A 24,943-nucleotide genomic window follows, 5' to 3' on the forward strand; every position below is an offset into this window, starting at 1 on the left:
CTTCGTAAAGACGCACGGCGACAGGGCCAGTCCGAATGGTAGGACTTTGTACTGATACGCTCGACCCTCAAACGCAACACACAGGAATGGCCTGTGTCGTGAGAGGATGGAGACATGAAAGTACATGTCCTTCAGGTCAATCGCTGCAAACCAATCTCGGAGATGGATGCATTTGTGTATTAACATCTTGAACGGAAGCTTGTAAAGGGCCCGATTCAAGACACACAAGTCCAAGATTCATGGGTACAATGAAGTACGGGCTGTAGAAGTCGTATTTCACATAGGCGTCGATTTCGGGGGGACACGTACCCACCAGATTTCCCACCAGTCATTTTGTACCCACCACTTTTAACTTCCGTCCATATTAATTTGACTTTTGGTTTGATTTTTTTGACCGTTTTCAGTGGTTGTGAGGAGCAATATGAGAGAGAAATTTGGTAATCATTGTCTGACCCAACAAAAAAACATTATAACATTCATTTTATTTTATTTTCCGTGTTCGCATTTATGAGGGAAAAAACAACGTGTCAGTTTACGGTTACGGACGTGAGCTCTCTGAAAGCGGCACTAAAAGACTGCTTTAAAACTTTCACAGAGACCTCAAACAGAACAGCTGCCTTTCTTTAAAGTTAATTTCGTTTTGTATTAATTATATCTTAATTTTAATCAATGTTTCATGAACCAATTGCCTGGCTTTAATAAATAAGAAGTAAATATAGCAGATAATCACGACATTGGAGGCGCCGGCGAGTGAACTGGAGTTTCATAATGAAGCGAAACTCAGCGTATAATGCACATTCACATTCACAGCGTATTTAGACACATTTAGACGCAGTCATAATCATTACTTTTACCGGTTATTTGTGGCAAGCTTTGCGTGCAGTCGTGCGCTTGAGTGCGGCTATATTACGTAAGCTCATTATCCTGTAGGCTATATAAATTAATATAAAGGGCCGATTTGTCCACAAATGACTTAAATGATCAACTAGCCTACTAGTCGACTAGGAAAAAAACTTTTAGTCGGAAACTGCCCTTATTCCACATATTTTCGAACCAGGCAACAGGACATGGGTTGAGCGAGCGACCCTGCGGAATGAACGAGCGGAGCGGATATTCAGAAATGCGCTCTCCACTCACGAGCTCTGATCGGAACAAACCAGAACCTCACTGTCTGCTGAACTTGCGCAGAAACATCACAATATAACCAGCTTTTTAAAATGGTTTTTAAAACTAAACACTATTTTAGCACAAATTATGAGCTTATTGGCGATTTTTTTATAATTATTGACAAAATTAGAATATAGTAAAAGTTGTTTTGTTTTTTTTTGTGGAAAGTTTTGGGTGAGCCTGTTGAAAAGTGGGGCCGTGCCTGAGCTACAGGACATCGTCTTTCAAAACATAACCTGCGCGAAAGAGAGAGAAAAAATGAATGCATCATTGTACCCAGCACTTCTGAAAATGCACTTCCGAATGCATCTCTGTCCCCAGCACATTTCAAACCAAACTGACGCCCATGGTATTTCATATCAGCTGGAGGGACCGGCTCCTTCGTTTACGTTGTTCATATTGTTGTTGATTTTCTTTATCCTTTTCTAATTGTTGTCCTAGACCTAGACGAACCAATTCATCCACAGAAGAAACTAAACTTCGAAGATGACTTGCAATGAGAAGATAGATGTTTTTCAGGATAAGCTTGATCACTTCTTCATCAACAATTTCAGGCGAACGATACATGTAAGCAAAGTCTCTTATACTTTCATTTTCTCCTTGTATTCTATTATGAACTCTTTCTGCCAATTCATCCCAATAATCTTCAGACAAAAAAGCTGAAAGAAAGCTAGTCTCAAACTCAATCCAAGTATGAATGGACCCTCAGGCTACATCCCACCAATCTCGGACAGTCCCATGCAGCACATTTCGAAGGGTGGCCATCAGTTCTTCATTTGATAGAGGGACCAAGGCTAGAAAATCATGACACTTTTCTGTGTAAGTTAAAGGATCTAGGTCATCCTCTTTCCGACCGAATGAAGGAAATTCTAGCTTAATAGGACTATTTCCAACATATCGTCGACTGATATCTCCGGGTAAAAGTGTGTCTGTGAGCCCCCTTGAGCTCCTGTCAGGAAGCCCTGGCTTCATGGTGGACTGTAAGGGATACGATTCCTTTGTAACATCATGTACAATAGTCACAGGGGAAGGCTGAGAGGAAGATGATACTTGAGAGGTAGTCACTAGGGCATGCATGCTGGACTTCTTTGAAGTCAAGTCCTGAGACACAGCGTTCACTTACTGAGTTTAAGCATTAAATTCAGTCCGAAGATCTTCAATAGCTGTCCTAAGGGGCAGTATAATGGTGTCAGTGCCCTTTAAAACTTGGTGCTGGAAATGTTCCAGTCGCCAGTTGATGTTAGCAGAATTCTGAGTTTGATGATATTCCAATTGCTTAGTTATTTCTTTTTGCAAATCATTCTGCCCGTCAACATACAGTCTCAAAATCTTGATTGATTGTTGTCAAGGTATTCATAAGCTCTCCTTTGACGTTCTGTTGTTCCTCTTTAATTTTTGTGACGGTTTAAGCAAGGGGTTGCTGGAGTTTAGCTTGATTGAATATAATATTGGAATCATCGAAAACCCTGACGTAGACTTCTCTGTGTTGGGGAAGGTCCACAAAGCTTGGTAGTAAGGGAGGAGAAATTGCAATATCATGACACAATTCCATATTAATTAAAGAACGGGTTGTAAGATTAATTGAAGTGGTTGGTGGGTCTTGAAGAGGACTGGAAATCTGTGGTATATTCAATAAGGGAACATTTCCTTCCTCAAAATCTGAATTCATTTCTGGATCAAGGAGAGGACTACGGTGGCCGAGAGAGCTCAACGCGCTGCAAATGAAGAAAACACATGCAAACAGAAAAAAACGCATGCAAACAGAAAAAAACACATGCAAATAGAAAAAAACACCAGCGAATAAGAAAACATCTTCATCAGTTTTACAACTCACGTGCGTCCCAATACTCACAACACAACCAAATACGGAAACGCGCTGCAATTACAGAAACGCGCTGCAAAAGTTCACAACACAACCAAACAGAAACGCGCTGCAAATAGGACAGAACACAACAGAAATGTTTCCGGGGAACCCAATAAGTGACGGACGGACGGCTAGGACGTGCTTACAGCTGTCTACTTTTATTATTATTAATTATTTTATATTTTTTGCAAAACATACAAAGATGACACGTTTATGACATACAACTTTGTATACAATATACAAAATGTATTTGCGATATGTTCAATGTCATAAGAATACTAAAAAGAACAATGAGCTGAAGACTAAAATAAATAAATAAATAAAAAAGATAGAGAAAAAGAACGAGGAAAAGACATTAATCTATACATCAGTTACATTGAACACATTTTGTCATGTTATGTTAAAATAAGTTTCGTAAGAAATGTTAGAATGTAGCTATAGGTCCAAATATGAGACGGCAAGTTTTAAAGTTGAGAATCTCACACAAAGATATAACACATATTTTAAAAACTTTGTTGTATAAAATGTATATTTATTTGCAACAGTTATGTTAACAGCATTAATACTATATTTCTGGTAAGAACAGCTATTCAGCTGATGGACACGCGCTGCGTTGTCATGGGAACATCCCAGGTGAAAATAATGAGGAAATTACGTTGTCTTTCGTTGCTCCCTTCATCAACATAATGGCACACAAGTGCCCCGCTCCCTCCAAAGTGCCCAATTCAAGGGCTCTGCCGTCTGCCCTTTTAAGAGAGTAGGGCATAGGTAAAGCCAGAGCCCGCGTCTCTCTGGTAAAGCTCGCGAGCCGTCCGTCCGTTACTTATTGGGTTCCCCGGAAACATTTCCGTTGTGTTCTGTTCTATTTGCAGCGCGTTTCTGTTTGGTTGTGTTGTGAACTTTTGCAGCGCGTTTCTGTAATTGCAGCGCGTTTCCGTATTTGGTTGTGTTGTGAGTATTGGGACGCACGTGAGTTGTAAAACTGATGAAGATGTTTTCTTATTCGCTGGTGTTTTTTTCTATTTGCATGTGTTTTTTGTCTATTTGCATGTGTTTTTTTTCTGTTTGCATGCGTTTTTTTCTGTTTGCATGTGTTTTCTTCATTTGCAGCGCGTTGAGCTCTCTCGGCCACCGTAGAGGACAGATAGTAGAACAATGTAAATATTTAGGTTCATGAAGAATGCCAGTATCTGGTAACAAATGGTCATCTTGCAGTTTAGGAATAACATCCCTTATGTCAGAAGGGGTAGCAGAAATGTCTGAGACATCCATTTCAAAAAATAATTCACAAAAAGATAACAGCTTAAAAAAAAAATCTTCATCCAATAAAGGCCCCATTTGGGGTGCCACTTTTTATGTAACAGATTGACCTAATTAATTGCGGTGCCAAGCAGGTGATTAAACCAACTAAATTTCTTTGAGTCAGTCAACCATACAAAAGATTCAAACATTAAAAAAAAAGTAGGAACCCTTAATATGTGGATGAATAATTAACACACAAATATCAACAGGTTTAATTCATAGAAACTGTTATTAGTTTTTTTTTTATTTTATTTTTTTAGCAAAATAACATTCAGTGAGGGAAAATCATTAATAATTCACAAAATGCAAAGTTAAAAAAAAAAAAAAAAAAAAAAAACAAGAAACCAAAAAACCAAAAAATTATTCAATTTATAAGGAAAGGATTCCAGAAATTAAAATACTCAATTCCCAATTCTGGGCCCACTTAACATAACAAAATATTTCAACAAAAAGAAATCAGTTAATTCAAAAATTAAATTAGTTTAAAATCAATTCATTTCTTTTCAACTCATTTGGTGTGCAAACCACCAGTTTCACAAGTTCACATTAACAGTTCTTGACTGAGTTCTCAATCTAGCATAGTAGCTTAGAGTTCCTATGTTCTTAGACAGCACTGAGCAACCAGTCCACTGTGCAGAAAGAGTTTTTTAGCACTTCAGTCAATATGTACACAGTCCCATGGACACTCAACTGGCAAACTCAACATAAGAATATAAGAAAAAACAAAACAATAGTTGTTTGGTTTTGTCCCGTTAGACACATGATCTGTCCATCATTGTCATTTTTACCATTGGTAATTTCCCTGAACATCCAGCAACCTCCAAAAGGTCCATAAATCCCAAGGCAATCAATGAAAGGTTCCTTTTACCTCACAGGTTTTTTGGAGATATGCAGGGATTAACTTCCCACATCTTCCCACTGCACAAGGCATTACCCTCTAACTGCCATCTTCCAACTCTCTTTGGCCCTGTACCAAATGGCACACTTGCACTTTGGGTCTTGTGGACTTACAATGGCTGCCGCGTACGCGTGTCCGTTAAGTGCGTGAGACCGTAGGTTGTCCCATTTGTTATATTAGGCCTCAGAAGGGTGCTCACGAGCGCCCCCCTTTACGGTCGATATGTGCCCTCGATGCGCACTTTTGCTGAGCCCGCACTGATGCGGACTCCACAGCAGACTTCTTCCCGACAGTCAAAGCAGCATTACGTCACGAAAGTGCGGACTCGTAGGAAGACCACGAGTGCTTAGGGTGCCATTTGGGACAGAGGCTTAAGCCACGTGCTCCACACATCATGTGACTCAGTGCATCATATGACTTAGTGCATCATGTGACTTATTGCATCATCTTCGTCACAAGGTGGTGTTCAAAAAACTTAGTTTTGAGTTTTATATTGTGTAGGTCTCCTGCTAACTGGCTAACTCACGTTATCACTGTCTTACTGAAATACTTCTGCTAATCAGTTGTGGACCACTACTAAAACTGTGTCTATTAATGCAGATTGTCTGTCGTTCTCACAACTTTGAGGAAATATTTGTTTTACCAATGTTTATGTTACATCAGATCATTCACTTCAGAGCTTGGCTAATGTATAAATTTTATACATGCACTGTTATTAATACAGTTTTCACGTGTTCACCGCAATATATTAGAAAAATACATAAATACGTAAATAAATTAGTACAAGTAAAATAATCAGTTTGTTGATGGACACGCACTTGATAATGCTGATGGTGAGGAATTACAGTTGCAGCATCTCATATAATGTACCTCAAACTGAGTAGTGAATCACTGAGAAACACTGAGTCCTGCTCGAGCCGTCCTTGCGATGGAGGTCCGGGTTGAAAAACAGTTCATCCAGTGTTTCATCATCGGGACTCGCGCTCACATTGATATGGTAAAATCAACGTCATTGTTCGTTACTGTCTTTAGTTTACTGTGTAGGAAGCCTCAGGACAAGCAGAGCTGACGTTGTTATGGCAATGGGCGGTTTTGTTTTCGATGCACTGCACATGGTAGGCCAATCACAACAGATTGAGCTGTCTGGCCAGTCAGAGCAGAGTATATCGCGGAAAGGGGGAATTTAGAGAGATTGATTAAATTGACAAGTCGTTTGAGAGTCATTGAAAATGTGATGATGTGCAAATGTATATTATGAGGAAATTAAAAAGTTTTTTTTACTTTTGATGCATGTAAACATGTTGTAGGAGACTCCACAACAACATTAGGAAACTTTAAAATAGCATAATAGGGGCACTTTAAAATATTGCTGCTTACTTACAAAGCACTAAATGGTTTAGCTCTGCTGTACTTGAGCGAGCTCTTAACGCATTATAGTTCTTCACATCTATTGCAATCTCAAAATTCCGACCAGTTGATAATACCTAGAATATCAAAATCCACTGCTGGCGGTAGATCCTTCTCCTATTTAGCACCTAAACTTTGGAACAGTCTTCCTACCATTGTCTGGGAAGCAGACACACTCTGTCAGTTTAAATGTAGACTAAAACCACATCTCTGGCATTCACATAGAACATTATACATTTCTATTATTTCACGAGTTCACACTTACATCATATTAAACAGAGCTCCTGCGGGAGCGGAGGAGACATCACTGTTGCGACATTGGAGAAAAATTAGCGGTGGCAGTGGAGAAACTTACCTGGAGAAATTGAGCTCCTGCGGGAGTGTCAATGCTCCCGAAGGCAATGAAGGAAATTTTACTAGAGAAATGAAGCTAGCGCAATTTCTGCTAGGAAGACTCAATCGTCACTAATTACCTCCTCATCTATCCAATCATATAATTTACTGTAGCTTTAAAGGAACACTCCACCATTTTTTGAAATAGGGCTTATTCACCTTCTTTCCTACATTTAGATAGGTGGGCAAATGCATTTTTGTCTCAGTGCATGCATTGTTTTAGTTTGACAGGGTCGGTGCTAGCTTAGCTTAGCATAATGAATGGAATCCTTTGTTGCCAGCTAGCATGTCCTGAGTAAAAGTGATATAAAAAATAAAAAAAAACACCTAATTATTTCTTGTGGCCTGCGTATTCACAACAAGTACAAATAGTGATGCAGATTAACACTAGGCGATTTCCTAGGCAGATATTGACTTATATATTAAGGACTATATTAGGGGGAAGCACAGGCGAAGCACTGCTACTTGGGCGTGATATCTCTGCGCCCAAGTAGCAGTGCTTCGCCTGTGCTTCCCCCTAATATAGTCCCAAGTCAATATCTGCATAAGAAATCGCCTAGTGTTAATCTGCATCGCTATTTGTACTTGTTGTGAATATGCAGGCCACAAGAAGTAATTAGGTGTTTTTTTTTTTTTATATCACTTTTACTCAGGCCATGCTAGCTGGCAACAAAGGATTCCATTCATTATGCTAAGCTAAGCTAGCGCCGACCCTGTCAAACTAAAACAATGCATGCACTGAGACAAAAATGCATTTGCCCACCTATCTAAATGTAGGAAAGAAGGTGAATAAGCCCTATTTCAAAAAACGGTGGAGTGTTCCTTTAAAGGGTAGCGCTTACACATGTCTGAGTTCGCAGATGCTGTCGCTCCAGTACCTCCATCCTCCCCGCCTCCACCAAGATGGGATCTTTCCTCCAACTCCTCTACTCCACCAAGCAGGGTCCTCCCTCTATCACCCACAACACCATCAGTCAGGCTATCCCCTCCATCCTGAAGACTTCAGAATGTTCTTTTCCTCCATCCACCCCACCACCACCAGATGGCCCCTTTCCTTACTCCGCCGGGGGTGGGCGGCGCCCCCGCCTTCGTCTTCAGGCGGGACTCGCAGATTCCGTACCCTCTGAATGCGAGTTACGAACGGAGCCTACGCCAAAGAACCTGATTGCTTGCTGAGCTTCTAAATAAATGTTATTGTTACAGAATCAATTCTCCCGAGTCTTTCTGGTAGAACTGAGTTCCTGTAGGAGCAGGGATATAACACTCCTGCAACAGTGGAGAAGGTTAGCCAGAGATGGAACCTTGCGCTAGGTGCTGCTGAAGGAGCTGTAGGCCACTGGTAGGGAAAAAGGTTAGAAGCAGCAGGAGGAAAAGGAAGTGTTATCTGGGTCTGCGTTGTTAGCGGAGGCATCCTTATGCTAGAGTCTGCAGGCCACGGACAATGGGGAGAGTTAGAGAGGGTGGGATGAAATGGCTGAGAAGGCTGAGCTTGCCCCATTAGCTGAGGCAAGCTCACACTAAGGGGAAGGCATTCAGAGAGGAGCGGGCATTGTTGTATGGGATGCGGCACCTGGAAAAGCCACGGTGTGTGGCTGAGCGAAGGGAGGAGGAGAATGGGGCCTGGCGGGCCGATGCTCGTCTTCTTGCGCGTTAATCAAGAGGAGGTGAGAGATGAAATCCTTGCAGGATTATGCGCATCTGAAGTTTAAGTGGCCGAGCAAAGATAGCAGTTCACGTTTGGAACAGTTTAGACTGTCTGGGAAGGTGGACGACATCAGAAATATCCTATAGAATTTTCCTTGTGCAGTTAGGCCTGGAAATCAACTGTATCCAAGTTAATGCCCAGAATTCAATGGACGAGGATGAATCCATGGTTTTAACCTGTGCAATTGGAATCCCGAGCTCAGCAGAAACTGTGCAGGGCTGAGAGATCGATTATTTAACGTTTCAAAAATATTCTTATTTTCTCTGTTTTTTTTCAGTGGTTTCTTCAAGTGATAACATGCGCTTACATGATGAGAAGATTTGATACTGTAATCATTGTTTGATGTTGGATGATCATCAAATAGCAAAGTACAGTCTGTTTTAGATGATTGTTTGTTCCTTTATCCGTTGCTGGTTTGAGTGGCACATGTGTATTTATTTAGTGAAGTTCAAAAGAGACTAACTTATGGTAAAAGACAAAGCTTTGCAAAAATTTGTGCACCTTGAATTAATTTAATTGTGTTCGACAATCACTTAAAGGATCACTAAACTTTTGGCGTAAAAAAACACACGGCTTGTATCAATTTATTACTTTATTTATTTATTTGTTTATTTTCATACTTATCCCAACCTGGAAATTTCTCAAATCAAAATTACTTTCTAAGCTGCGTAGGAACCCTCAACATGACCGTTTATTTTCAGAATTTCTGTGACTATGAGTCTACATTACCTGCCGATTTTGTTCGTTCTGAATCAGAAAAACCAATAGTGAAGTTGTGGGTTTAAATTACTTCAAAAATAAAAAATACATCTATGTTATAACTTTAAGTTATGTAAATGATGGCAAATCATTTGTACAGAAACGATTTAAAATGCGTATTCCCCGATCAAAATGAGTATCCAGATGGCATAACTGGCTCGTGATTCAACAACTGAAGCAATGCGAATTTCAGTCAGGCCAGGGACAGAAAATGAGAAGATTTTGAGCTGAGCACTCACGGAGTTGACCCAGCAGACGTTGAGAGTGTGGACTGGCCGGGACTGAATCTGCGGCGCGGCTTACTTAGGTTCTGCTGCGGCGGCCTGACGCTGAAGGATGGCCCGTTCCTTCGCATGAAGAGGGCGGCATTGCCTTATTGTCCATTTCTCTATGGCAGGAATTATCTAATGGTCTGGCTTAGAGAAATACGCAGAAGGAGATTGCGGATGTTTCGCCAGTGGTGGCGAGGAGCTGTTTGTTTGGCCTGACGCCCGCAAGATAATACCACAGGATTGCGAAAAAGATTCCTGATTCTGAAGGACGAATAGGAGAATTCGAATAGGAAAAAGATTCCTGATTCTGAAGGAGAATACTCTTTGTGCGCAAAAAAACAAAAATAACGATTTTATTCCTCCACTATTCATTTCCTTCTCTCTGGGCCTTGAGTGAGTTGACGTATTGTGATAGTGCAGCGCGTCTGTGAACCAGGAACACTTCGCATAACACCTGATGTACTCGTTACATCATAAGAAGAATGGCATCTCCGCTAATATTACTCTCTCTGTTTATCCTGAGGTTTACAGTAGTCCGCCGGATCCAGGCCGTATCCAGATCTGAGAGGCACCTAGACACGACGACAACGCAGAAGTGTCGACTTGAATCTCCCCTGTGAAGGCCTCCTAACCTTCCCTTTACCTCTAAACAGATAAAACGGTTCCGGTTTGCATGGATCCGCGGAAACGACTAAGGAAATTCTATATTATGCAGGCCGGACAGGTGATTTGACGATGTCACTTTGTAGACTACGTGCCTGCGCACATGTATATTCAAACGTGCATACCTGTGGACTGTGGACTGAACGCATGATGTGCGTGTGTACGCCGACGCCGTTTCACAGTCTGTTTTTGGGGTGTGCATGGATACGTTTTCAAAAAAAAAAAATCTAAGTTTGCACCTTGGAACCTATTTCAGGGTTTGCATTCTCGAGCCACCAAACACTGTTGTTGTGCGGGTGAGCGGCCGGTGTGTGTTGAGGGATTTCCTGTTGAAAATAGCGTTGTGTAAGCGGTCCCTAATTTAATAAGTAGCCTAATGATTTTTACTATGGAAGTGAATCAATCAAAAACTTATTTTAGCTGGACAATAATTTTTCTAAAGCTGCTGTAAAGCCAAAACAAACTCTGTTCCATTTATTTCCTATTATCACTGTAAAGCTGCTTTGAAACAATGTGTATTGTAAAACGCGTTGTATAAATGAAGGTGACTTGACTTAAACAGAACAATACATGTTCATGTACATATATGAAATCATGTGATTTGCAAGAAAGCTTAAAATCATTTGATTTCTAATGGTGCTCAATTTAAGATTTCAGAGTTTGACGTTTCAAACATGCAGTCCCCATATTGAAGATATAGTTCTAATACACAGGAGTACAGTAAAATGGGAATTGCGGGTAAAGATAAATATTATTTTTTTGTATATTTGAAACTTGTAGAACATACTTTTTGAAGAAAAGTATGTAAAAATATACTTACAGTATATTACTATATATATATATATATATATATATATATATATATATATATATATAACAATTAAACATTGAAGAGTTTTGATATTTATTCCAACACCACTGGGTATGTTCACTGTTTGTATCATTCTTCTTCTTATCTATGTGTTTTCCTGACAGTCAGTCTTTGTATTAGAGGTGGTTTTTACTGATCTTTCTGTGGGTTTATGTGGGTTGTCAGAAAGTGATGACAAGGGTGTTTGTTAGATTTATGATCACATTTCCCTTTTTTGAAGAATGTGCCACACAAACTCTCCACACAGAAGGTTCTTCAGTTCGCGTGACACACGTGCTGATAAATTGAACAACCTGCATACAAAGTGAATTTCAGTTCTGTTTATTGTTATACCAGTACACGCACACAGCAAAAGGAATTGTTGCTTTTCTACTTTTACAATGCAAACTGCAAACGTGTAAATGCATCCATGACAAGGAGATATTAGTTGGAAAAAATGGGAGTTTATTTACATGAAATTCTCTTAAGCAATTGACATGTCCTGTGATGTGACATGCTATATGCCATCTGAAACTATTTTTAAACAGAATTTCACCAATTATTTTATAATTATTATTTATGCAGTTGGTATCAGAGAAACAATTATGATTTTAAAATAATTTTTTTTAAAAACGTGTTAAAAAAAACTTAAAAATAGTAACCACCCACATAGCAAGTGTGAGGGCCACTCAGAATCCAAAAGTGTGGATGAAGGTATAATGCGTGTATGTCTTTTCAGCGTTCTGTGAAGTTCACTTAATTTTTAGAATTTAATTTTAATTTTACTTTAGCTCTGCGCTTAATCTGACTCCAATTTCAAATGATTATCAAATTTAGATTGTGTTTCATATTAGAATATAATCATAAATATTGATTATGATTTTATTTAGATCTTTGAAAAAAAGTGTCATTTTTTTTATAGTTGCAAAACTGCAACTTGCTAAGTCAGTGATAGTCAACACTTCCCATAACACCTGATGTACTTGTTACATCATAAGAAGAATGACATCTCCACTAATATTACTCTCTCTGTTTATCCCGAGGTTTACAGTAGTTCGCCAGATCCAGGCCATATCCAGATCTGAGGAAGGAGCGGCACCTAGACACGACGACAACGCACTCCTGAAGTGTTAACTAGAATCTCCCCTGTGAAGGCCTCCGACTAAGGAAATTCTATATTATGCAGGCCGGACAGGTGATTTGACAATGTCACTTGTAGACTACGTGCCTGTGCACATGTATATTCAAACGTGCATACCTGTGGACTGAACGCATGATGTGTGTGTGTAGGGGAGAGCGGGGCACAACCTAACGCATTTTGGTTTTGGCTCAATTATTTAAAAAATAATTAGGTTAGATCAGTGGTTCTCAACCTCTCCTGCAGGGACCCCCTGACAGGCCATGTTTCTGTTTTAACCCTGAAATAGCACACCTGATTCAATTAATGAGTAGTTATTAGAGTAGGAAGAGTAGGAATTAGTCAATTAATCAATTAGTCAACTACTCATTAAGCCTTTAATTAACTGAATCAGGTGTGCCATTTCAGGGTTAAAACAGAAACATGGCCTGTCAGGGGGTCCCTGCAGGAGAGGTTGAGAACCACTGGGTTAGATTAATCTTTTTTTTTTACACAAGCAACATATACATATCTGCTACAAATGAACACTTAAAGTTTTTTTCTAGGACCTTCCATTTTTGTACAGTTGCACTGAAAGTGACAGAAGTGCAAATGTTACAACTTACCCCATATGCGGGGTTAGTTGTAACAGACAGAGGGGTTAGTTGTAACACTTGTGTGTAACACACATAATTCAGTACTATTTTATCTGTATAGTTTGATATTGTTTGTACATCTGTATAGATAGATATCCATACATTTATCCCTCATCCAATCATCCTTCTATTATGGATCAAAATCATGGATAGAGATACAGGAAAGGGCTGCACAGTTTTGCAATAAATAAATAAAATCATCAAATATTGTAATTGCAATTTAATTATATTTTTGTGTGGCAGTGTAAGGCCCGTGAAATTGGTCCAATGGAGGTTTTCCAATAACACAGGGAAGGTCTCACATGCTCTGTCCTTACTCATGCAAAGTATTGGTTGGTTAAATTTACAATACATTTAGTTATGTATTCTCTCGTTAATTCATCTGACTCCATAAATGAAAGGTTTTAATAATATCTGTGCCTCACTAAAAGTGAGTGAATGTTTGACTATTCCGTTTAACTCTTCAATGAAAATAATATCAAAGTCAGTTAGAATAATCAAATGTAACAATTTATTATTTCAGGTAAATGTATCATGCCAATTTCATAATCAATTCAAAGATAATCGATACAAAACATCAAATTCTCTGGAATAAAGAAAAGAGATGCATACCCAACATTAAGAAATACGTGAGGCTGAGAGCTCTCACTCTCAACCTCACGGACCGATCTGAGGTACAGAAAAGGCCCCGATCTCCCTGCTGCACTTCCTTAAATAGACAAACCTTTACACCTGGAACCATGTGCTAACAATAGAAATTTGCATTCAGAGGTACACTGTAACACCTCTTGGGGGTGCGTGACCATTTGCTTGAGAGACCAACCCCTCCTTGTATGCTAGTTATCCATAAACCTTCAAAAACCTTATTACCTTGTGTTTTACTTATTCTGGAAATAGGACATTTGTACCAGTCGCACTGTGACATTTTAAATGATACCAAACATGAAAATGCTCTGTGATAATCATTTACATTAAACTATACATTTTCTTAGGAGAAACCAGGTGATCATCTGAGCATGGGGGAGAGGGAAAGAGATGTAGATTAGGATGACTCGGAGGTGAGACTTTCGTCTCAATGGTGCACGAGGGCCAGTTCAAATGATAATCTCCAGAGAGGTCCTTTTGTCCACTCAGGGCCTGGCCACCCCCAAAACAGACTGTCTGGAATTTCCTAATTGATCAATTCTTACAGCAGCTGCATGCAAAATTATCCATCCATCCATCCATCTTCTACCGCTTATCCGGGGCCGGGTCGCGGGGGCAGCAGTCTAAGCAGGGATGCCCAGACGTCCCTCTCCCTAGACACTTCCTCCAGCTCTTCCGGGGGGACACCGAGGCGTTCCCAGGCCAGCCGGGAGACATAGTCTCTCCAGCGTGTCCTAGGTCTTCCCCGGGGTCTCCTCCCGGTGGGACATGCCCGGAACACCTTCCCGGGAAGGCGTCCAGGAGGCATCCGGAAAAGATGCCCGAGCCACCTCAACTGACCCCTCTCGATGTGGAGGAGCAGCGGCTCTACTCTGAGCTCCTCCCGAGTGACCGAGCTTCTCACCCTATCTCTAAGGGATCGCCCAGCCACCCTGCGGAGAAAGCTCATTTCGGCCGCTTGTATCCGGGATCTTGTCCTTTCGGTCATGACCCACAGCTCATGACCATAGGTGAGAGTAGGAACGTAGATTGACTGGTAAATCGAGAGCTTCGCCTTGCGGCTCAGCTCCTTCTTCACCACGACAGACCGGTACAGGGACCGCATTACTGCAGAAGCTGCACCGATCCGCCTGTCAACCTTACCGGTCAACCAAAATTATTATTATTATTAATAGTAACAGTAATAATAATAAAAACAAGCTTAAAATCACATTTTAAAGGGTTTATTATATGAAAACAGGCAATATTTTTAATAAATAAACAAGTGATCAATATAATAAACAAATCCCATAGCCTACAAATTGGAAGAAAAAAAAATCATACTTTGACTTTGATTTAAATTCCAACATTGTTTGTGAAAGTCCAACAAAGTTAAATGTGTTAAACATAAATATATAAATAAATAGGCTATCTGAAAAATTGTGTGTGTCCTTGTTTTATCAAGACAGGTTTACTGTTCGTCACAGTCATGACAAATATAACGTTCATATTCCTCAGTACACAATTCATGTGCCCATCCCTCACAGAAGACACACTTCACCCATTTCTCCCCAGGGACAGAGGATGCAAACTCTTCACCGTACACAATGCAATTTTCACAGGACTGATTTGTTTCATTTTTCTTTTCTTTCAAACTGAAGAGCTTTCTCTTGGACTCTTTTACTGTTTTTCTACATTTTCTCTTCTATTCCTCTTCTTATATTGCTTGTTTGACTGGAGTGTCTGTGAGGATGGTGCTGATCTTCCTCTTCCTTCCCTTGGCAACACTTTTTCTTTGTCCTGCCTTTGGGAAGGTCCTGACATCAACAGGGCTGAATACAGGAATGGGCACTGAGGGGCCAGGATTCAGCACAGTAGTGGTGGCAGGCTCTGAGGGGCCAGGATTCAGCACTGTAGTGGTGGCGGGCACTGAGGGGCCAGGATTCAGCACTGTAGTGGTGACGGGCACTGAGGGGCCAGGATTCAGCACAGTAGTGGTGGCGGGCACTGAGGGGCCAGGATTCAGCACAGTAGTGGTGGCAGGCTCTGAGGGGCCAGGATTCAGCACTGTAGTGGTGGCGGGCACTGAGGGGCCAGGATTCAGCACTGTAGTGGTGACGGGCACTGAGGGGCCAGGATTCAGCACAGTAGTGGTGGCAGGCACTGAGGGGCAAGGATTCAGCACAGTAGTGGTGGTGGGCACTGAGGGGCAAGGATTCAGCACAGTAGTGGTGGTGGGCACTGAGGGGCCAGGATTCAGCACTGTTGTAGTGGCGGGCACTGAGGGACCATGATTCAGCACAGTAGTGGTGGCGGGCTCTGAGGGGCCAGGATTCAGCACTGTAGTGGTGGCGGGCACTGAGGGGCCAGGATTCAGCACAGTAGTGGTGGCGGGCACTGAGGGGCCAGGATTCAGCACAGTAGTGGTGGCAGGCACTGAGGGGCCAGGATTCAGCACAGTAGCAGTGGCGGGAACTGAGGGGCCAGGATTCAGCACAGTAGCAGTGGCGGGCACTGAGGGGCCAGGATTTAGTACAGTAGCAGTAGCAGGCACTGAGGGCCCAGGATTCAGTACAGTAGTGGTGGTGGGTACTGAGGGGCCAGGATTCAGCACAGTAGCAGTGGCGGACACTGAGGGGCCAGGATTCAGTACAGTAGCAGTAGCAGTAGCAGGCACTGAGGGCCCAGGATTCAGTACAGTAGTGGTGGTGGGTACTGAGGGGCCAGGATTCAGCACAGTAGCGGTGGCGGGCACTGAGGGGCCAGGATTCAGTACAGTAGCAGTGGCGGGCACTGAGGGCCCAGGATTCAGCACAGTAGCAGTGGTGGGCACTGAGGGGCCAGGAGAAAGCACAGTAGTGGTGGCGGGCACCGAGGGGCCTGGGGAAAGCACAGTAGCAGTGGTGGGCACTGAGGGGCCATGAGAAAGCACAGTAGTGGTGGCGGGCACTAAGGCAGTGGCTGGTTCTGGCCTGTCGGTTACAAAGGATGGAGCAAAGTCCTTTTCACTAAAAATGTCACAATTATAGGGCCAGATGCCTGTGCATCTAAACCCTGACATGATATTTTCAGGGGTTACCGCCTGTGGCAAGGCTTTGCCAACAATGCCAGGTAGGTCATAGATAGTAGCATTTATACCTGGTTGAGTCTTCATCCAGTGGTCAAAATGCATGTTAAATTTACTCTTGAAAGAGCGTGTGTTGCCATTAAGGCAAAATGTTAGGGACTTTTAATTTGATAGAGACTTTTATTTTGATATGATGTAGACCTGGAGTTTGGGGTTAGAGATTATTTCCTGTACAGAAGTAAGGAAGCTGACAGAATGTGAGCACATGTAATCCATTTGTTGTTAGCACTAGAGGCAATGTCGTAAGTACAAAATTCATTTTTATGTTAATAAGTTAATGTTAAAATACTGTTTAAAAAGCAAAGACTACACATAGTTACAATATTTATTTACATGTATTTACAGGTATATTTCATTAGACAAGATTTATGTTAAAACAGTCGAACTTTATTTCTTTGTTACAGTTTTCACTCTGTCATGTAAGATGATGTTGAAGCCACAGTAAACAGCAAGAAATCGCTCACTACGACTTGTCGTCATTTTGCATCAGAGTTAGCTGGTTGTATAGCTACAGTTGCTACACTGCAGTGAGGACAACACAGTGAAAAGACAGAGAAAAGTTAGTGTTGAACATCGTGGCAAGATGGAAGGAAAACGTGCTAAGTCTTCCGTAGCAAGTGGAAGTTCTCACTCATCTGTGTCATCAAGGAGTGCAGTAATCCGTGCACGGGCTAAAGCAGCAGCTGCTAAAGTTCGTGCTGAATATGCAGAAAAAGAGGCTAAAGCTAAAATAGAAAAGGCAGCTAAAGAAGCTGAATCACAGTTGGAGAAGGTAAAAAGAGAGACTGAGCTTGAAACACTCGCCATGTGTCGTGAAGCAGCGGCTGCTGAAGCTGAAGCAGCCGTTTGGGAATCAGCTGACTCAATTGCGAAGTGTATTGTGTTGGATGAAACAGGCTCGTCAGGTGAAGATAAAATGGAGCGGACGAGCGAATACATCCAAACTCATTTTGGCCCAACTAGCTCCCCAAAGCGAGAAGCTATGAACGCTTGCTCTCAAGCTTTTCAGCCTGCTACAGATGGCACTCTCATTTTCAGTCCGAACAATCCCTTCTCTTCATACCAGCAGGTTCCTGTTTCTTCACATGAGCCACGACAGGCTAATAACATAGGAAATGGGAATTTATCAAAGGATGGTCTAGACGATACTTATGTGCCACCGGCTGCCAAACTGTCATATGGTCAGACTTTATATGACAGAGAGGATGCTCAAGTCGATTCAAAGAAGTTTCATACTGACTTGAATATTTCTGCTCCGTGCTATTACCCCCAGCTAAAAACTGATCAGAGCGTGTCTGCAACTGAACATCTTGCGCAATATTTAGCGCGACGTGACCTGGTGAGTGCAAGCTTGTATGAGTTTGATGATAAACCAGAAAATTATCGTGCTTGGCAGTCTTCATATAAAAATGCTACACAAGGGCTGGGTCTCACTGCTACTGAGGAGCTAGACTTAATGACTCGGTGGCTTGGCAAAGAGTCCAGCAACCAAGTGAAACGCCTGCGTTCAGTGCACGTAGCAAGTCCAGACATAGCACTCAGAAAAGCCTGGGAACGTCTTCAGGAATGTTACGCAGCACCAGAGGTAGTTGAAAAGGCCCTCTTCACTCGACTTGACAAGTTCCCCAAGGTTTTGGCGAAAGAAAATCTAAAGCTAAGAGAGTTAGCAGATCTGCTGATGGAAGTGCAGTGTGCTAAGGAAGACGGCTACTTTCCAGGTTTGTCCTACCTGGATACTGCACGAGGCATTGAACCTATAGTAACCAAGCTGCCTTATGGACTTCAGGAAAAATGGATTTCTGCGGGTTCAAAGTATAAAGAAGAAAATGGAGGACGGTTTCCACCATTTGAATTCTTTACCAGATTCATGTGCTATGAGGCAAAGAAAAGGAATGATCCCAGTTTTGCCCTTTTAAATGCTAGTGGATCTGCTGTAAAGGCTGAAATTCCCCAATTTAAAAGCACCAAGAACCCCATTGCAGTTCATAAGACCAATGTCTCCCCAGCAGAGTCGAGCACTTCCAGTGATCCAAATAAGAGCTGCCCTATACATGCAAAGCCACATCCACTGAAGAAGTGCAAAGCCTTTAGAGCCAAAGATCTTCAAGACAGGAAAGTCTTTCTGAAGGAGAGAGGATTCTGCTTCAAATGCTGTGGCTCAAATAGTCATGTGGCGAAGGACTGCACTGCAGTAGTGAAATGTTCTGAGTGTGACAGCACCAAGCATGTCTCAGCTATGCATCCGGGCCCTCCACCAAAGATCACTGCTCCTGTTACCTCGCCACAGAATGGCGGGGAGGGAGAAGAGGGTAACGACAGCAGGGAAGTCGTCAGCTCAAGCTGCACTGAAGTATGTGGTGCAGGACAAGTTGGGAGGTCATGTTCCAAGATATGCCTAGCAAAGGTGTATCACAAGGGCTGTCCAGATAAAGCTATCAAGGCATATATCGTTTTAGATGACCAAAGCAACCGGTCATTGGCGAGGTCCAGTTTCTTTGACCTTTTCAACATTCAGAGTAAGCCATATCCTTACTTACTGAGAACGTGCTCCGGCACAGAGGAAACATTTGGCAGAAGGGCTGAAGATTTTATGGTCAAAGCACTTGATGGGAAAGTGACAATCCCTCTTCCCCCACTTATTGAATGTAACGACTTACCTGAAAACCGGGCTGAAATTCCCACGCCGAACGCCGCTCTTCATCAACCTCACCTCGTCAAGGTAGCAGAACACATTCCCGAGTTGGACCCTACTGCGGAGATCCTCCTGCTGCTTGGTAGAGATATAATTAGAGTGCACAAAGTAAGGGAACAAGTAAATGGCCCTCCCAACGCCCCCTTTGCTCAACGTCTTGACCTAGGTTGGGTGGTGGTTGGAGAGGTCTGCCTAGGGAATGCGCACAAGCCAAATGTCAGCATTTACAGGACAACAGTGCTTGATTGTCAACGGCCCTCGCTCCTCCAACCGTGCACAAGTGTTATGCATGTCAGGGATAAGCTTCATGGCAAAGAGCCCAGGAAGAGTGTCTTAGGGCCCAGCAGGGCTAAAGAAGACAGGCTGGGTAAAAATGTATTCGATCGCACCGAACAGGACAACAAGCTGGCACCATCAATGGAGGATGAGACTTTCTTGAACATAATGGACAAAGAAGTCTACAGAAATGATTCACACAGTTGGGTCGCTCCACTACCGTTCAGACAGCCTAGAGAACGTTTGCCTAACAACCGCAGCCAAGCACTCAAACGTTTTGAATCACTTCGACGCAACTTGAGGAGAAAGCCGGAGATGGAACAGCAATATGTGGCATTCATGGGCAAACTGCTGGAAAATGATCATGCTGCGGTGGCACCAGAACTAAGGGAAGATGAAGAGTGTTGGTACTTACCAAGCTTTGCAGTGTTTCACCCACAAAAACCAGGTCAAATCAGGGTGGTGTTTGATTCGAGCGCCCAACACTCCGGAATCTCCTTAAATAATGTGCTACTGACTGGCCCTGATCTTAACAACTCCCTTCTGGGAGTACTCATGCGGTTCCGAAAGGAAAAGGTGGCTGTTATGGCAGACATACAGCAGATGTTTTACTGCTTCCTCGTAGAAGAAAAACATAGGAACTATTTGAGATTCTTATGGTTCAAGAACAATGATGTGGCAAGTGAAGTCGTAGACTACAGGATGAAGGTCCATGTGTTTGGGAACAGCCCATCTCCAGCAGTGGCAATTTATGGGCTTAGAAGAGCTGTCAGAAAGGGTGCGCAAAGATATGGACAAGACACCGTCAACTTTGTCGAGCGCCACTTTTATGTTGATGACGGTCTTTGTTCTGTCCCTACTGATGCTGAAGCCATTGACTTGCTGCGTAGGACTCAGGCTTCATTGGCTGAGTCCAACCTTAGGCTCCACAAGTTTGCATCGAACAGTCCGGCTGTCTTGGCAGCTTTCCCAAGTGAGGACTGTGTGGCAGCTAGAAAAGAGGTAGACTTCTGTGGGAAGGAGTCGCCCACCCAACGCAGCTTAGGCCTCTTGTGGGAGGTAGCTAGGGACACATTCACCTTCTCTGTGTCAACTGACGTAAAACCGTTTACCCGCCGTGGAGTTCTCTCCATGGTGAACAGTGTTTTTGATCCCTTGGGTTTTTTGGCTCCGGTCGTAATCCAAGGAAGAGCCTTTCTCAGAGAGCTGAATTCTGAGGCTTCAGAGTGGGACACTCCATTACCTGAAGATAAACTAGGCAAGTGGGAGGCTTGGCGAAACTCACTTCAAGAGTTGAAGCACTTCCATATATCAAGGATGTACACAGGCATCTCTCTAACCAAAGCCGAACGAGTGGAACTCTGTGTGTTCTGTGATGCTTCTACAATGGCCATTGGGGCTGTAGCCTATTTGAAGACCATCCAAGAAGGCATTGTTGACATTGGATTCGTCATGGGGAAGTCTAAACTTGCTCCTCAATCAGAGCCAACCATACCGAGACTTGAGCTGTGTGCTGCGGTTTTGGCTGTGGAAATGGCCGAACTGATTCAGGAAGAACTGGACTTGAAGTTGAATTCCATTAAATTCTACACGGATAGCAGAGTGGTCCTTGGATACATTCATAACCAATCCAGACGGTTTTATGTATATGTCCACAATCGAGTCCAGCGTATTCGCCAGACCACAAATCCTGAACAGTGGCACTACGTACGCACAGAGGACAATCCGGCTGATATTGCGTCAAGGTCTGTTCCAGCATCACGTCTCACACAAACAATGTGGTTCAGCGGACCTACCTTTTTGCGTAAGCCTTCCATTCAACCAGAGCCTATTCAATCATTCAGCTTAGTCTCACCAGAACTGGATGCAGAGATTCGTCCAGATGTGAAGAGTTATGCCACCCAGCTACACGAGAAAGGTCTCAGCATAGAGCGTTTTGAGAGGTTCTCCACCTTTGACACACTCCAGCGAGCTGTGGCACTCTTAATTCACACTGCAAGATCTTTCAAGTCCTCTAACATCATGGACAAGTGTAGGGGATGGCATACATGTGAGCTGCCTCGCTCTCCGGATGAGCTTTCCCAAGCCAGAGAAGTCATCATTAGAGCCGTTCAGAGGAAAGCATTTGGAAAGGAATTTGAAGCTCTAGAAAGAGACAAGCCAATTCCTCTAAACAGCTGTCTACGTCGTCTCAACCCTATCTTGCAGAATGACCTCATCTGCATTGGTGGCCGTCTGAAAAACGCAGACGTAGAGATTGAGCAAAAGAACCCTGTAATTCTCCCAAAAGACAACCATGTTTCCTTACTGTTCATCAGACACCATCATACCCAAGTAAAACATCAGGGCCGCCATTTAACAGAAGGCGCTGTGAGAGCTGCAGGACTCTGGATCTTGGGAGGTAAAAGGCTCATTAACTCAACTCTTCACAAATGCGTGACCTGTCGTAGACTCAGAGGTCGGATGCAGGAGCAACTAATGGCGGATTTGCCACCTGAACGTATCAAGGCCTGCCCTCCCTTCACGTATGTAGGGCTAGATGTCTTCGGACCATGGCACATCACTACCAGACGTACAAGAGGAGTTCAGCCTGAGAGCAAACGGTGGGCCATATTATTCTGTTGTATGAGCTCCAGGGCGGTTCACATTGAGGTGATTGCTTCAATGGACACTTCAAGCTGTGTCAATGCCTTAAGGCGTTTCTTTGCCATAAGAGGACCAGCCAAACAACTGAGGTCAGATTGTGGCACGAATTTCATTGGGGCCTGCAGAGAACTTGGGATGAGTGCAGAACAACCAGACACCACTGTGCAGAGGTACCTACACCAACAAGGATGCTCCTGGGTGTTTAACCCACCTCATGCTTCGCACATGGGTGGTTCATGGGAACGCCTCATTGGAGTGGCTCGAAGGATCCTGGAGTCAATGCTTCTTGAACATGGCACTCGCCTGACTCATGAAGTCTTGTGCACTCTAATGGCAGAGGTGGCAGCAATTATGAATGCAAGGCCTCTGGTTCCAGTTTCAAATGATCCAGAGGATCCATTCATTCTCACACCATCTATGCTGTTAATTCAGAAAGTCGGCACCCCACCTCCTCCAGGAGACTTTACGGACAGAGACCTCCTAACCAAGCAGTGGAGACAAGTACAAGCCTTGTCCAACATGTTCTGGCGCCGTTGGAGACAAGTGTATTTGTCAACTTTACAAGGCCGAAAGAAATGGACCAAGTCCCAACAAAATCTGCAAGAAGGAGATGTCGTCCTCCTCAAGGACAACCAAGCTGTCCGCAACAGCTGGCCTATGGCGATAGTCACAAAGGCTATTCCTGGAAAAGACGGGAAAGTCCGTAAGGTGGAATTGAAGACCACAGATCAAGGACATTCAAAAAAGTACCTTAGACCAGTAACAGAACTTGTTTTGCTTCTGAGTAGAGAGTGATGTTCATCTGTTTAGTTAATACATAACTTGTTTGTTTAGTGACCTCACAGATGTCAGGCGGGGAGTGTGTTGCCATTAAGGCAAAATGTTAGGGACTTTTAATTTGATAGAGACTTTTATTTTGATATGATGTAGACCTGGAGTTTGGGGTTAGAGATTATTTCCTGTACAGAAGTAAGGAAGCTGACAGAATGTGAGCACATGTAATCCATTTGTTGTTAGCACTAGAGGCAATGTCGTAAGTACAAAATTCATTTTTATGTTAATAAGTTAATGTTAAAATACTGTTTAAAAAGCAAAGACTACACATAGTTACAATATTTATTTACATGTATTTACAGGTATATTTCATTAGACAAGATTTATGTTAAAACAGTCGAACTTTATTTCTTTGTTACAGTTTTCACTCTGTCATGTAAGATGATGTTGAAGCCACAGTAAACAGCAAGAAATCGCTCACTACGACTTGTCGTCATTTTGCATCAGAGTTAGCTGGTTGTATAGCTACAGTTGCTACACTGCAGTGAGGACAACACAGAGCGGAACACACTTCTGTCCAGGGGCTGGAGCTTGTGGGTGCAGTGAGGAGGGAACGTCAAAAGCACAATCCCATGCTCCTTGCAAAAATTCAGTGCAGACACTGACACATGGGAAGCATGGATATCTAACAAAAGGAGGACCTTTGACTCCTGTGATGGCTTTGTGTGTTTGGCAAAATGACGTAGGAAAACTAAAAACTCATCCTCCTGCATCCATCCTGAACCATTTGCTGCACCAACACATCCAGTGGGTCCGTCACTCATAAAGTGTGCATGAAATTTCTTCCGAAGGAAGATAAAGAAAGGGGGAATATAATTCCCCTGTGCATTAACCACAACAGCAACAGTAACTAGTTTACCTCTCTCACCAGATGTCATGGCACCAATCTGCCGCAACCCTTTGGACGCAGTGATTTTTTCTGGTACTTGCACGGTGGAAACTCCGGTTTCATCCATATTCCAGAAATTTTGTGGCTGCAAACCATGCTTGTCATACACGCTTTTCAGGTTCTTAAAAAAAGTGCCCACATTGTGTTTGTTGAAGCTTGAGCCCCTTGCCAGACTGGTTGCTTGTGGCTTCCTGATGGACAGTGTGGGGTTACGCTTAAGGAAAGATGTCCAGTCCTTTCCTGCTATCTCATTTGTCTTCCAGGACTCTGGGTATGTGCAATTAAATTGCACTGCACACTGGAAGGCAAGTTTTCGGACCTGAAAAACAACAACATGCAAATTGTATGAATTGTTTATATTATTTAAATGTAATGTAAATGCATTTTAAAATGCTATTAGTAGATGACTACTCTGAAGATGTCCAGGGAGGCCCAGGACTTATAACAGAGTAGTCCGAACCATCGTAGACCAGAAGTGTCGGGTCCCAGGATGTTATATACTGCATATAGTGATAAGTGCAGAGGGCCACCGTGGGGGAGCCTCAGATATATATATATCTGGACCCTTAGGGGCCAGGGTCCTAGATGGAAAGGACTCGTGCCTGCAAGGCAGGAACCACTAAGTTATAGAATTTTGCAAATGTGGACGGAGCAGACCAGCCGGCTGCCGCACAAATGTCTTCTATAGGAACTCCACTGGACCATGCCCAAGAGGAAGGGAATACCTCTTGTGGAGTGGGTTCTTACACCTATGGGGCACGGAAGGCCCATAGAAGCGTAGGCCAGAGAGAGCATCAACTAT

General features: G+C 42.9%; 3 protein-coding genes across 4 annotated transcripts in view; all 3 read left to right on the forward strand.

The window, feature by feature from the left end:
- LOC311075330 (uncharacterized protein) overlaps positions 1-24,943 on the forward strand; it is a 250,040-nt gene that overhangs the window by 68,810 nt on the left and 156,287 nt on the right. The window lies entirely within an intron of this gene.
- The window catches only part of LOC311075333 (uncharacterized protein), a 467,028-nt gene that overhangs the window by 66,319 nt on the left and 375,766 nt on the right, over positions 1-24,943 (forward strand). The gene's annotated exons all lie outside the window — the stretch shown is intronic.
- Positions 16,883-23,672, forward strand: LOC311075147 (uncharacterized protein). Of its 2 annotated transcripts, none has more exons than XR_014604424.1 (2): positions 16,883-23,451; positions 23,614-23,672. XR_014604424.1 is itself a non-coding variant. In XM_084102326.1 (2 exons), exon 2 carries the CDS (start codon positions 17,388-17,390, stop codon positions 23,211-23,213), a length of 5,826 nt encoding a protein of 1,941 aa, XP_083958452.1. In that variant the 5' UTR covers positions 16,883-17,046; positions 17,209-17,387; the 3' UTR covers positions 23,214-23,672. The 2 variants fall into 2 exon arrangements, 1 of the variants encoding a protein (XP_083958452.1); XM_084102326.1 differs by having other exon boundaries at positions 16,883-17,046; positions 17,209-23,672.

Source organism: Abramis brama, assembly GCF_963993115.1.
Source record: "Abramis brama genome assembly, chromosome: 24".
In the NCBI taxonomy this organism is placed as follows: domain Eukaryota; kingdom Metazoa; phylum Chordata; class Actinopteri; order Cypriniformes; family Leuciscidae; genus Abramis; species Abramis brama.